The sequence below is a fragment of the Tiliqua scincoides genome, chromosome 1, assembly GCF_035046505.1.
Source record: "Tiliqua scincoides isolate rTilSci1 chromosome 1, rTilSci1.hap2, whole genome shotgun sequence".
Taxonomy (NCBI): domain Eukaryota; kingdom Metazoa; phylum Chordata; class Lepidosauria; order Squamata; family Scincidae; genus Tiliqua; species Tiliqua scincoides.
The window spans coordinates 150,177,365-150,192,634 of record NC_089821.1 but is presented as its reverse complement, the minus strand read 5'-3'; the positions used below and the strand labels follow the sequence as shown (position 1 = coordinate 150,192,634).

The following is a 15,270-nucleotide window of genomic DNA, read 5'->3' as shown; positions in this document are numbered from 1 at the left end:
AGAAGGTCCTCTAAGAAAGAACATGCTTTATCTCATGGGACCAGAGCAGCTGCCAGATTCTCCTTTGGGTTAAAGGAACATTTGTTCGCTTACCCCATGTAAAGCTTCACTGGTGCCAATGGGTCTTTTCAGAGCTGCACCTGCTATTTAGCAGGCACAGAATTGAAGGGGCCTATGTTGGATGGCTTGGCTTGGGAGGGGGCATGGGATTTGGTGGCAGCCTCTGCTGCCATCCCTGGGCTTGATCCACCCTCTGGCCCACCCTCCCTGCCCCGAAAAGTCTTCCTACCACTCGGCACTCCTGGCCTGCGTCCTTCTGGCACTGGCCTCACAGTTGGTGTCAGAATGCCTTGTGGCACTTTTGTGATGCCCAGCATTGGCAGTGAGGCTGGAACAACCATGGTAATCCTGATAGAATTGAGCTTTAAATGGTTTGTGTGTACTGAGAATATTTCTTTAAAACAAGAATTACCTTCCTTATGCAAGGTCCTCAAGTAAACAGGTGTCCTACCAAAAATATGGTTTGCTTCCTTTTTCCATTCCTATATGCTCTAACTCAGTGGTTTTCACACATTTAGCACTGGGACCCACTTTTTAGAATGAGAATCTGTCAGGACCCACTGGAAGTGATGTCATGACCGGAAGTGACATCAACAAGCAGGAAAATTTTTAACAATCCTAGGCTGCTATCCTACCCACACTTAATCAGTAGCAAGTCCCATTTACTGTCATTGTTAAAAGAATATATAGTAGCTTGTTAAAAGTACAGGTCTGTAACATTTCCCTAAATGCAGTCACATACCATGGTAGCATCAAGTCTAATAGATTTAAAAATAAAAAATTGAAATGAATGGGGACCCACCTGAAATTGGCTCGTGACCCACCTAGTGGGTCCCGACCTACAGTTTGAGAAACACTGCTCTAACTATTTAGGGGGACAAAGTTTGCCCAAGCATCTGTCTTCTAATTGTATTGTATTGTCTGGAATATATGGGCTATACCAATTCAATAGTCTTAACCTTAAACATTTCTAGACCAGCAAAGCTGCTTTACATTTTCTTATACTTAAAAAAATGTAAGTATTAGACCTTTGAGAACAAAAGGCATTCAAGTTTTTCTGTACCCATATTATCTACCCAGTATGTTAAAGTTTTCCTTTTAATATTTTCAGTGTTTCTAAACTGAATGGGGGATGGTAGGGTGAAGAACTAACAGGACTTCTGTTTCTTACAGCTGTCCCTCTTACTTCTCAGTATACTACCTGCATGCAAATCTGCAAAGATTTTGATAGGTTTATCTAGGTGGTCAGATAAAGGTCTTTCATTCCTTTGTGATGCTGGAAACTGAGTATGTGGTACAAATTGTGCCTTATTTGCGTTAAGAGCTATTTCCATTTTCAGTGACATCCTTAGTTTTCAGATCATAAGGGTAGCATTGTATTACTAACTCTATGAGCTAATATTATTCGGCATAGAAAGATTTATGTTCTGGGGCAGTCTTAAAGTCTTACAAATCAAGAAAGAAATCAATATGCTTGTATAGTTTGATTACAGCACCTAAATGGCCCTGTTTGTTCTGTCAGCTGTTTTGAATTAATATCATAATTGGCTAATTTTACATAAAAATATAGTGTTCTAAAACAAATAAATAAGTTACATCTTAACTTAAAGAATGCTTAAGTCGCTCTCTCTTACTACCATTCATTCTAAGTCTTGCACCTGTCCACGTGTCCACACAGTGGAAAATATTTGTGGTCTCTGGCTTTCTGTTAGTGAAAAAAGTGATAATTAAGATATGAATTTTCAAAAATGGTGGTTGAATGTTTAGTCTACATAGTCTGGTCTTGTCAAGTTAGTTTGTGGTTAGCATGTGCTGGTGAAGATGTATCCTTAAAGTGTGAGCAAGATGTAGTGTCACATAGTTAAGAAGATACTGCTGAAGTAGATTCTGTAATTGAAGCAGCAGGTGTTGAGTTTAGAAGGCCTCAGGTCCTCTTAAATAGGATTAGTTTTTGGAAATATTAGAAAGGAGTTATGTTAGATACTTACACTTGTGGAGACTTGCGGTGACTCTGTGACTCTTGAGCCAGCACAGAACCAGCAAGTCCCATGTCGGACCGTACAGCCCAACACAGGGCTCAGGATCCAGTGGAGCTGAGCTCCAGTGGTCCTGCCCTCCTCCTGTCCCGCTCCCTCCCTCCGCCACGCTTCCCTCCCGCCTTCCCCCTGCCCTGGAATGCCACTTCCCCCCACACCCTCACTCACCCCTCTGCCACCCAGTGGTCCAGGCAACTGCCAGGTGGGCCCAGCTCCAGAGCTGGCCCAGCACAGGCTCACACTGGGCTAGCTCAGCCACTGGGCCTGCAGTAAGGGCTAGCAAATATGCTTTATGGCCCATTTGCAACAACACGCACCGGCGATAAGCCAGTGTACAATGTTCAGGATTGTGCCCTGAACCTCCACAGCATTTTGTAGGAGGTGGTTGATGGAACTCCGGGTCAGTATGGGTTACTAAAGACAGTGGCTAGAATCCACTAAGCCACTTTAGCTGTACCTGAGGATTGCACGAGCCCAACCGAACTTCTTGGCTTTTGTTCCTTTAAATTGCAAATATCTATACTGTATCATATGATGCTTTTGAAACTCTGAATTTCCAAATACTTTGTCATGTGTTATGGGCTACTGCTGTTCAAGAAACATAAGAACAGCCCCACTGGGTCAGGCCAGAGGCCCATCTAGTCCAGCTTCCTGTATCTCACAGCAGCCCACCAAATGCCCCAGGGAGCACACCAGATAACAAGAGACCTCATTCTGGTGCCCTCCCTTGCATCTGGCATTCTGACATAGCCCATTTCTAAAATTAGGAGGTTGCACATGCACATCATGGCTTGTAACCCGTAATGGATTTTTCCTCCAGAAACTTGTCCAATCCCCTTTTAAAGGCATTCAGGCCAGACAAGTTCACAGTTCTGCTGAATACACAGGACTAGTTGGCAAAGCTCCAAGAAGCATGCAGTGTGTTCTTTCCAGTTGTAGATAACTAACTGGAGATAAGTAGAACTCTCTCATCCTGGCTTGTCAGAATTCTGGCAGGTTTGCTCCTGCTGGTAGGAGATGGTGGATGTTAAGGCTAGTGACCAAAGTCAGTAGGAGTTGGATCTGAGTACTTTGGGCTGCTATAAGTGTAGCTTACTGTAGAAACTAAAGCATTTAGGTTTTTAATTTGAAGTCTGATTACTCATAAGCGGCAATCGCAGCCTATATAAGCAACTAAGTGTCCAAACTTTTACTGTTGCTATTGGAAAGCGATCTGCTGTTCTCTTCCATTATAAAGTCTTAGTTTCACCCATTAACTTTGGATTATAGAATTGTTTTGACCTGCTTCATGCCAGTTTTGCTTTACCACAAGAGAGGATGCTTGTGAAGTCTGAAGGAAATTAAACTGTTTTTTGAAATGCAGAAGCATTTAACATTTTAAACATTTTTCTGTCCTCTCTCAACAGCTTGTTGCCACTTCTGTGTTTCCGTCTAATAAAGTCACCATGGAAACTTGTGCTGGTTGCATGCCGCTGGCGCACTGCAATAAGAATAGCTTTTGTGGTTGGTTCTCTTGCGTTCTGCTTCCGTTGATGAAATCAAAATGCTTTGCTTTTTTATTTCCACTGCAGTAGAACTGTATGCAAGAGCACAACACCTCTGAGGTGTGAGAAACTTGTTTCCTGAGTTTTTCAGCTGATAGTTATAAACCCGCGTCCCGGTTTTCCTGTCAAACACACACTGTGGTAAATCCCTCCTGTGTCTGAAAATGTAACACGGGAATGTTGTTTCACTCAGAGAGACCATGCTGGTAACAATATTCACAGTGGCTTTTCCTCAGAATTACTGGTATGTAACATTAGCGTGTTTAATGTTAGGTCCTTTTCCCAAACATTCCTGGGAGATAATAATGTAGTAAGTGAATCTGAATGTTCCTCTGCTGTTTCATTGCTAGCACCAAGCTGACCTTTCAGATAACACATCTCTCTTGGCTTGGAATGGTGAGATTGTGCATCTGTATTTGGGCAGGTGAGGTTGTCTCACCAGCTGTATAGTCAAGACATGGGTCATAAGTAGGTTACTAAGACAGGAAGATCTTAATTACTGATATGACACTTACCTATGAATCCTCACAGTTTGGTAGGAAAGAACTTTGTGTGGCATGGTAGGTTCTACCATGTGCTTGAGTCTGTTTGCATCACATGCTTGCGGATGACCATCTAGAGAAGATGGTTTATTGGATGGGAATGATGCATTTCTGCTTGGAATTTGTGTATTGGATATAAGGGCATATGCACAGTTCTTCAGGCCTCCTTTCTGTGTTTAGTAGTCGGTGTGCAGTCGTGCTTGGTTAGGTTCTGCTTCATTGTCACCTAAGAGTGAGACTAAAATTGAAGATCTGGAGTTACTGTCCCTGTGCTCTGAATATCTGCTCCTGAGGATCACTCTATTAAAGCCAATTATTGTCTTCAGTAGAAGACACTCAGTTTTCACAAAGGCTGGTCTTCTCAAATCTGTCTTTCCCTCACACTCAGGTGGGTGCAGGGGATTGCAGAGAAAAGGGGAGACACATGAAAATCACTTGTCCTCTCTGGCCCTTTGTGCAGATGGAGCATTTTCTGACAGAATTACCCTAGGATACAACCCTTGGTTTTCAAATTGCAAGCTGTTTTAGCAGATTCTTGTTTAACTCTTGTATGGTGCTAAGTGGTTGATAAATTGTAATAGTTGAATAATAGTGGAAACTGTTTCATTGAGAGTACTTGTTCCCCAGATTTCTGTGCAGCAAAATGTGCTATGGTTTTGGTCCAAGGCATTTATCCTAAATTCTCTCTCTCTTTTTTTTTTAGCAAACATTTAGAAGCTATCCCAAAGTTATGTGTAGGATCTGGGAGAAATTTGTTTTAGGTTTTGGATCTATTTAACAGTTAGAATTTGTTTGCTAGCTAACCAGTATGCGTGTGCCCCCTTATCCACGGGGTTTCAGTTCTGGAACCCCCCCCCCAGCAGTTAACTGAAATCTCAGAGACAGCAAAGGCCTGTCCCCGAGGGGGGGCACCCCACTCCAGAGCCGAGGGAAGCTGTGCTTCTCTTGCCACTGAAGTGGGTGCGTGCTGGGGGCCCCCAGATCTGATCCGTGGATAAGTGAATCTGCAGATGTGAGATCCTCGGATATGGACCCCTCCCCTTATTTTACTTATCTGTCCAGGAGCAAAATGTTTCAAGGGATCAAGACTGGGTATTGAAAAGCCAGAAAAATTATGGCTCTGCCAGGTGACCGTCATAACCTACTTAAGTTCCATGGTACAGGGAATCCAATATTTTTTGAAATCAAAAGTTTTCAGTGCTACTGATAAGTAATTCAACTTTCTCAGCACTTTCAGAGAATTCACAAGGCAAACATATTCATATGCTAAACTTTTGACTGAAATTGAGACACATAAGAAAAGTCTGGTGGGTGCAGAGTATGTGGTTTGTTCAATTGGTTACTTTAAGCAAGAGTTCTGAAAATCTGGGCCTTGTACTTGCCATTGAATGTAGATTCTGATCTGATCCAGCTACTGCTTAAGGGGTTTGCCTTTGATAAAAATTGTTTTTAGAGTGCTGATTACCAATTTGCATAAAAAACAAAGACCAGGACCCAAAGAACTGTGCAATTAGTTCCATATGCTTCAGGGTTTTTTTTTTTACTGGAACAGCAGCAGTTCCCTATGTCACATGATAAACCACTTTTGAAACAGTTTGATATGCCATGGGGGGGCCATCCCAGGGAAAAATGAGAGAATCTCACTGGTGCAAGCCAGTTTTTCAGTGTACTTAAAGTAGTTCTCTGGATTCCAGCCCAGACATTTATTTCAGATAGCATCGTTTGGATCTGTAGACTGGTGATGCCTTGTCATCCATAGGCCCAAGGGCTCTTCTAGCTCTTAATTTAGAGGTTTACATATTTGATCACAGTGCCATGTAGTATCACATGGCATTTATCCATAATGGTACAGTTGAATGCAAATACCTGAAAAAGTTAAAGCTGCAGTATTTTTTCAGGGGCAATATAATTTTATTGTGTGGATGATGCTGTTGCAGATTGGGGATTAGTTTGCTGTGAAAAGACTGACAATGTTATTTTTCTCTCTTTCTAAGAACAAGGCTTAGATCACATAGCAGAAAATATTCTATCCTACCTTGATGCCCGGTCACTTTGTGCAGCAGAGTTGGTTTGTAAGGAATGGCAACGAGTTATTTCAGAGGGAATGCTATGGAAGAAGCTTATTGAGAGAATGGTTCGAACTGATCCACTCTGGAAGGGGCTCTCAGAAAGAAGGGGATGGTATGTATATCTGCAAGACTTATTCATGTTCCATCTGTATTAGGTTTAGAACAAAAGCACATAGACTGGGTTCAGATGTAATGTTAATCCATATCCTGGCTTGTTCACAAACTTTGGTTAGAACAGTCTGAAATTAGCAAAGTTTGTGTGCAATGACCATTACTCACTGTTTTAAACCAGGAATGGAAGCAGCAGATTTTCTCTTGTTGTGTGCCATAGGTGATGGATGTGCTAGTAATGCTACTTTAGTATTTTGTCTGAATATGCCCTTGTCTCATGGGTCAGTAATAGAAATCATCTTAAATGCTCAGTTTAAAGATTGTGACAAACATTATTAAAACAGCAACCCCTGTGCTTCTGTATTCAGATCCCCCTTTCAGTCTTCAGCCTTTGTGTTCTATAAATAGTCATTCTCCATAGTACCTAAAACAAGGAATGCCTGTTGAGTGGGGTATAAACATCAATAATGTTTCTAGTGTGCCACATAAATGTGGGGAGTTGTCCAATCAGTAAGTGGTACATAAATTGCTCTCTCCTTTGTGACCAAGATATAGGAAGAACTGCCGTGTCCACATGGTCTCTAGGCTTTGGTTCTCCTTTGCTCTTGAGGAGGGTAGAAGCAAAATGGAGCTTTTAGTTCTGCCTCAGTGCCGAAAGCAACTAGAGGTGAGGGAATGCACCCAGCCATGCAGATTAATTTCCCTCCAGGCCTGCTATGTTAGATATTTATGTTCTTGCCACAGAAACAGAACTACAGCCTTCTGACTCTGCTTCCAGGTCATGAGCAGGAGGGGGTGTACTTGGGGGGGGGGGAGAGAGAGATGTGGATAACTGGACACACTCCCTCTCTTCCTAGTTTGCTCTTGCATTAGTCACATGGATGTAATGGCTTCGGCTGTTGGATTTTTGTTTCTAAATGCAACTTTTTTTTCTTTTAGGGATCAGTACCTGTTTAAAAACAGACCCACAGATGGCCCTCCCAATTCATTTTACAGGTCACTGTACCCAAAGATAATACAAGATATAGAGGTATGTTTTTTAAAAAACAAACAAACATTGTTTTAAAGTGCTTTGAGTTGTAAGCCTTCTTTTCACAAAACTTCATTCTCTAGCGATGTGATGATAAAATATGTTTAGTGTTATATCAGGACTTTGGCTTTAATAAACGCAGGAATGTAATGAGTCCACTGTTTCAGTAGAATTATTTTAAGAGAATTATTCTCAGAATCAATATCAATGGAGTCAGTTCTGAAGCAGTATGAACTTAAATAGTACACAAAGTCCCTTTTGTACATACATGTGAGGTTACGGGGATCTATATATAAGTTGAAATATTTGTAGGTCAAAACATGAGGTTCTTGCTGACCCATGCTATCGCGTCTGTGCAACACCACCACCAAAGGATGTATTGTGCCTGTGCAAAAGTGCCAATGCAGCCACTGTAACTTGGGGAGCCAGTGTACTACAGGTGGGGTCTTGGCAACCATGGTAGGTCCGTTCTTGGACACTCTGCAAATACTGAAAATCACAGATAAGCAGATTTGTGGTTTTCAGCTCCATAAGCCCTCTGAAGAGCACCGGAGTGCATGCTGTCCTCTGAAGGGCTTTCTGAATCCCACGTCCACCTGCGGCCTCTGTGAGCCTCAGAATGGCTCCTAGCACTGAATAAAAAAGCAACTTCTGGTTTCCTGAGGGGGCTTCCCCAGGCCTCAAAATGCCTTAAAAGGCATAAAAATGTCACTTCCGGTGAGGGAAACTGGAAGTCACATTTTTTTGGCTCTAGGAGCCATTCTGAGGGCAGTTGTGTATGGCCTCTGTGGGCTTCAGAAAGCCCTCTGGAGAGGGCTGGAGAGCAGCTCCGGTCCCCAGTGGGGGACCCATGTTGAGCCAGATATGCAGATGTGAAATCCGCTGATAAACAGGCTCCACCTGTACAATAAAGTACAGAATTGAGAAGTATGAATGTATTGCTGTCAATAAGTGCAGAAATCTTTAATTGTACACTGCTCCAGTTCAGAGTGTTGCTTGTCTCAGTTGTGTACAAGGAGCTGTTTTGCGCATGGCGGCTGCTCCGTTTATTTCATGGGGCACAAAAATGTCTGTGTATTCCTGTGTGCTTATCTGCAGTGTCAGAACTTCTGTGCCTAGAATTGAGAACTGGATCGAGGCACTTGGCATTACTATAGGTGGAACAAAACAGAACTTCAGTATTTTCAGAGCACTCAAATTATGACTAAATGAATGCAGTAAAAGTTTAGCTGTTAAATGTGCCCCTTTCACCAGAATAGGGACAAGTATAAATATCTGTGAATAGTGATTTAAAATATCAAAGAGCATCAGGTTTATCTTTAGGATTTTATTGGAATAACAGTACGACAACTCTTCATACTTTTTGCACATCTAATGACAATCAAGGTACACAGGTCTCCAAAATCTTACATCCTGAGAATTTCAGGAAGAGCATGGATTAAAATAGAGGAGAAATGAGGACAATACCTTTTTCCTTCGACCAACCTCACAAACAATCTTTAAATGACAAGGAAGTGGGAAAAATTAACATTTGTTTCCAGCCTAGAGAACCTCTGCCCACTGCTACCTGCTCAGAAGCAATGGTAGTTTGTCATGCACAAATCTTGTATTGTAGAACAGGCTCAAGACAGAGCACTCTTGATTAGCAGCATAATGAAGTCATTAATGTTTCTATACATTCTGTTTCCAGATGCCTGTGAAAATAGCATTGTTCCACTGTATTTGGGGCCCTTTCAGTCCTGCTCCTTCCTCCAAGGGTTGCCATACTTTCTGGGGAATGTTGTTTGGGAGTATCTCTTTTGCTGCTGAGGGGGCTGCTGTTTTCAGGCATTTGTATCCCACTTTGCACCATAAATTGATGTCTGAGGCAGCTAAATGCATGCATTTGCACATGAATTTAATAGCAGTAATTCTGTATCCTTTCTCGGGAATCTCTTTAGTTCTCTTATACTTGTAAAAAGAATTTGAGTCCAAGTAATATTTTTTTTAAATTGAAATTTATTTGGTGATGGCACCAATTCAGTGTAAAAACACAAACTTTTTTTCTGGTGTAAGGCTATAACTATGTATAGGACGTATACTTACCCTTACTTAATAATCTCTTGTGCAGTTTTTCCTTCAACATTCTGGAGGTGTATTACTTTTTTAAAAGTTTAAAACCTGTTTCTCTTAAGCTGCTAAGGGAATGTAAAGTAGCTTTTGCAGTTTCCAGTGCTCTTACCATGTTGGGATAATTTAGACCTAATGCCTTATTTATTTGAAAGATTTATAACCTGCTTTTCTGAAGATCAAAATGACTACATAAAAGATAACACAAATATTTGCATAAAGCATTAAACTATATAACAATCATAATAATTAGGTTATTAAATAAATAACAGTAGCAAGCAAATATAATAAAATACAATCAGACCCTAGTATCTGCAGGGGCTCTGTTCCGGACCCCCACCCCCATGGATACTGAAATCCATAGATACCAGGGTCCCAGTTTAAATACAAAGTGTGTGAAAATCAGGTTTCCTGCCTTCATGCGGCAAAACTGCATCATTTCCAAGCCTCCCAGGGCTAAAAATAGCTCTAAAGACCCACTTCCGGATCTCCCAATGTTGTATAGTATAGAGCTATACTGCATTCAGCCTCTAAATGGGGCTGAATGTAGTACAAAGTGATGGAATGAAATTTTTCCATTCAGAGCATACAGTTTTTGCTGTGTTTTTAGAGATCAGCAGCAGTTCCACAACGCTATAGCCCAACCTGAACCTCTCCCTACCTTCTCCAAAAGCCTTGCAAAATAAAAATGTTTCAAGTTCTTGCTGGATTTGAAGTGTAATCCCCTTCAGACAGGGATTACGAAGCCTCAAAGTGTAATCTCCTTCAGAGATTACATCATTCTTAATGCAAAAGGGAAGGGAATTCACATTAAAGGTGCCACCACAGAAAAGGCTGTACTTCTATCAGCCATCACTACCACTTTGATCAGGGTAGTGATGCGAAGAGGCCTGCGAAGCAGGGACCTCTCAGAAGATCTTAGGGGTGGTTTGGAATGTATGGAAGTCAAGGATTGTATGTATGTACAGTCTTTGAGGTATCTCAGTCCCAAGACACTAAGATCTTTAAATCCAACATGTTGAATTGGGCTCAGAATTGAATGGGCAACCAATGAAGCAGCAGTACAACTATCAAACTTCTGAGTTCCAGCAACAACAGGTGTGGCTGCATTCTGTGGCCAAATCTATACTGAAAGGTATGGCTGTAGCTGGCATATTAACTGAAGCTGGGTGAAAGCTCCCCTGGCCAGAGCTGTCACCTGGCCATCCAAACACAGCAGTGGATCCAGGTGGACACCCAAGCTGCACATTTGTTCCTTCAGAGGGAGTGCAACTTCATTCAGAACAGGTAATTTATCCAATACCTGCATTGTGGTTTTCCTGAACAGGAGGACTTCTGTCTTGTTGGATTTAGTTTCAGCTTATTCACATCCTGCTTCCCATTGCGTGCAGACAACGCTGTAGGACCCCAACAGCTTCCTCAGAATTTGATGAACAGGACAGATAAGCTGAGTGTCATCAGCATACTGATTACATCAAATCCCAGATGGCCTCTGCATGTAGATGTTAAAGAGCATGGGGGAGAACTGAACCCATAGCACACCACAGGTCATTGACCAAAGTGCCAAACAGGAGTCACCCAGCACCATCTTCTGAGACCTAGAAGGAATGGAACTCACTGCAAAACAGTGCCTCCTAGCTCCAACACAGGAGGGCAGAATCCAGGAGGACACCATGATTAATAGTTTCAAACTATTGAGAGGTCCAGCAGGGAGACACAGCTCCAACCACCATCTTTATCTCAGTACCCAGTCTGAAGCCAGATTGAAGGGGATCCAGATAACCAGTTTCCTCCAGAATCCTTGAGACACCGCAACCCACTTGATCACCTTACACAGAAAAGGGAGGTTTGAAGCCAGCTGATAGTTATCTAAAACGGCATAGTCCAGGGAAGGTTTTCTCAGAAGGGGTCACTCTACCGCCATCTTAAGGGCCTTGGCAGTGCCACCTCCTGCATTAACCCATTAAACACTCCCTGTATCCCTTTTGTCAAACTTCCATGGGCAGCTTGTATCAGCCATGATGGGCAAAGGCTTGAGAGCACATATGGTTAACCTCATACTCCAGAGAATCCTGTCCGCATCTTCAGGTAGTAAAAGCAGAAAAGAACTAGAAAAGAACTAGAAAAGAACTAGTTTAACGTGCTCAAAGAAACCTTTCAATCATTAGATAGCAGCCTCAGTGCTGCATATCAAACTTCTTTTGAACCTGAGGAGAAGTTCAAATGCAATTTGTGATATGGCATGGGAACTGTTTTTCAGAAATTATACAGGCATGCCCAAACCCTTGGACATGTCTAAAGTACAGCAAGTCCTCACTTAAAATCATTTCGTTATAAAAAATGGATTCCTGGTCAGGGTCAGTGTCTGTGTGGAGTTTTCGTGTGAGTGTATAAACAGGAGGGATCCTGCCTTTCCCATGATGAAGCAAATGCCTAAGGCAGCTATTTATTTCAGTGTTTAATATTAGAAGTGTTTTTGGTCTTTATTGAGAAGTTTAGTGGTGCTTTTGTGACCAGAAATATGCTGTAGGAACTTCAAATATGCTGGTTTACTTCAAAGGGCAGGCCGAGGAGAACTCAGTGCCATCACAATGGTCCTGATCTGATGAAAGCAGGCTCAACAAACTCTGGTGAAGGAAGTTCCTGCCTTCCCCCAAACTGACAAGAAAAATGTATTGAGCCCTATGGAAATAGAACTCAGCCCCACCTGTGCATTTACTCACAAATAGACACACATGCCTCAGCTCTTATCAAAGGCCACCTAAATGGCCCCAATCCAATGAATGTGGAGCTCAACATATGCTCCAGAAAGTGTCCCCCCCCCTCATCCTTTAAAAAGAATAGAACCAGCTTGAGTGGCTGGTAAAGAGAAAAATTTTTTTTCTCATAAAGCTAGGTAGGTCCTAATAGTCATTTTAAAAAGTGAATTCGGGTGCTAAAATGTTTGAGAACCACTGCATTATTGTGTTTGCTGCAACAAACTATTGGTTACCCTGCTGGATTTAAGAAAATATTTTTGTACATCTTTCTTGCAGTTAGCTATGCAGATAAACATTTCTGTTATCGTTTGCAGTTGCATGTTTTGCAAATGCAAACGATACAATTGTTTTATTTTTACAGTATTTTTTCTAAGTCTTTGGGGGGGGTTTAAAGGACAAGCACTCCCGGTTTTGGAAACATATAGATCTCCTTTACCATTTGTATTCAGTGAAATGATCTCCCTCTCTCATTAAACAGCCTTGTCCACGATCTTTGAGTATTTTATTTCAATTTTTTTGTAAAACTTGGATGAATATTTACTGAAGCTATGACTTCACAGTGCATACTTTGGTAAAAGTCCATAGATGAACAATACTTTGAAATATTGAAGTGTTGTTGCGACATTCTCAAAACAAAAGTTCTGGTGTTTGATTTTTCCATTACCAATGGTAGGAACCACATCTGGCAAAAATTTAATATTTTCTGAAAGACAGGCCATCATAATAGATGTATATGAGCCAGAGGAGAATACATTTTGTTAAACATTTGCCATTATTGTACAATTTAATACAGCTTTTAAAAAACTATCTATTGACTTTTTAGAATATATCATTGAATGCTTATGTCTGTTTAAATCTTAAAGATTTGGGCCAGATTTTCCCTTTCAACAAATGTCAGTAGAGAAAGTAAGACAACACAGCCACATGCACATGAAAAAAGACTTTCACCTGTCCCCCTTGCGCACAACACACTAAAAGTAATAAAAGCATTATCAAAGGATGTGCAGGTTTTGGCTTTGGCAGTCTCTAAGGAGCGAAAGTCCTTGTGGTGGTGTGACTACTCCCAGAGGAGCATGAGGAAAGATGTGTACTACCGTAATTTGTTATAGTGCTGCAGATTATGTGAGCAGAAACTGGTCAGCTACCCTATAAATTAGCTATACATTGACTGTTTGAAAAATAATTCTTACGAGGAATTACACAGAAATATTGTGCACAAGAAAATCAAACCTGTTCTTTTGTGTCCCATTTAGATTTGTGGCCATGCAACTCCACATTAGTCTGTACTCCAAAGTAACATGAGTTGGCAAATTGCCTTTCAGGTTTTACATTTTTCCTAACAAACATCTTATAAAAACACAAAGTTGTGCCTTAAGCTTTCCAAGACTTGTAAGGGATAGGAATGGTTTACCATTATGGAACAAGGTTTTCGGATATAGGTAAATTGCTCTCAACTTCCACAGTGGCAAATGGTTGAGGGCAATTGTTTAACAAGAGCCTTCATTGCATGCAGGGTGGTCCAGTAACTTCAGATACTACAGATATTGTGCTGACCTGCCAGATTTAACTGCTTTAGGAACTCCCTTAAAGGGAAGACTAGTTTTGGGTTTTTCCCAGGAAATTTTATTTAGGTACGCAAAACTTGTTTTTGTGGAAATCTGACTTGGTTCAGTTAATCATGTGCTTGGACACAGTCCCAAAATATTGTACAATTTGACTCTTATTAGCAGACTGTGTTAATAGGCAGATTGCCAGGTGTACTGTTGATCCCCCCAACTCCAAATCCCTGGGACTTTTCCATATTATCCATGATGCTGGGCCAATTGCCTAACTATTCCTTTAAAATTAGTGCAGATATAATTTATTCCTCATGAGCTGTTACCGAGACTGTTTTCTACTTTAGTATCTTGTAACACATGGCATCTCCCTCCCATCTCCCTCCTCCTTGTGGAGATGCTTTCTGTTTAAAATGTGAGGGTTTCCCCCTCCAAGGTTTAGGGAGAGAATCCAGGCTAGGCCATGGATTCCACATATTCAGTCCCAAGCTAGGAAAAAGTTTTGTTGCTTTTTTAAAAAAAAAGGATTCATCTTGATTTTGTTTCCTTAAAAAAGGAAAAGATTGGAAACTTTCCTTTCAGACAGCAAAGAGTGAGCAGTATGATTTCCTCTGTGGACTTCTGGGTAAAGCTGTTGCTTGATTTCCAGAAGTGCATTGTTGGTCACTTCCTTTCTAGCACATGGATAAGCTATGATGGAACTGCAGCTTTGGGCAGCTGCTCACTCCCTCTTGTTCTTTCACCAGCAGCATGAGAACATCATCCTTTTTGCTGCTTCTGTGAAGCTATCTTTGGTGCTTGTCAGGGTCTGAGACCTCAGACACAAAGGTAGAGCTAGGCACATGCAGCCTCTTTAGTGCTCCCTTGACTTATACAAAGCAACATTATGGAGGCTACACCTATGTCTCATTCTCCCTTCTAAGTAATGTATCAGTAACTATGTGGAAAGAAGAATGAGAGATATTCATGCAGTCCCTACATTCCTGCTCCTTTTACAGAGGAGGATACTGTGGAAGCTGCAAAAGGGGCTTGTTCCAAGACCTAGTTGTCCTAATTGAAGTGGTTAGCCTGTGTCCATTATGAACCACTTAAGACTTTAGGTGGGAGCTTGTATGACTGAATCTTTCTCAATACATGACTGCATATCAGGGCGAATGCAAGGCCAGAACTCTGATACGCTAATTACTTGCTTTGGGAAAAGTTTCCATCATGTGGGCCTTCTTCTACATTCTAAATTGCTAGTGTCAGTCACAGGCTTTCTACCTCTCTTAAGAGCTAAGGATTGCTAGAAGGGAGAAGCAGAATGCTTGATACATCAGCAAACTCAAATCCTGCCAGCCAGCCACTCGAAGGCTTTTGTTTACTACAGGCAACTAGGTGACTTGAAGGTTATTTGGCTGTGGCAGACGTAGCCTGGAAACACCCAGTCTTTACTAATAAATTGGTAACTTGCT

At 41.5% G+C, this 15,270-nt stretch overlaps 1 protein-coding gene across 6 annotated transcripts in view; it reads left to right on the top strand.

Annotated features, from left to right (window-relative positions):
- FBXW11 (F-box and WD repeat domain containing 11) overlaps window positions 1-15,270 on the top strand; it is a 102,879-nt gene that overhangs the window by 71,470 nt on the left and 16,139 nt on the right. For all 6 annotated transcript variants that reach the window (XM_066611170.1, XM_066611149.1, XM_066611178.1 and 3 more), the window contains 2 exons: window positions 6,177-6,363; window positions 7,302-7,392. In XM_066611170.1, the coding sequence (XP_066467267.1) occupies window positions 6,177-6,363; window positions 7,302-7,392 (278 nt within the window). The remainder of the gene's footprint in view (window positions 1-6,176; window positions 6,364-7,301; window positions 7,393-15,270) is intronic.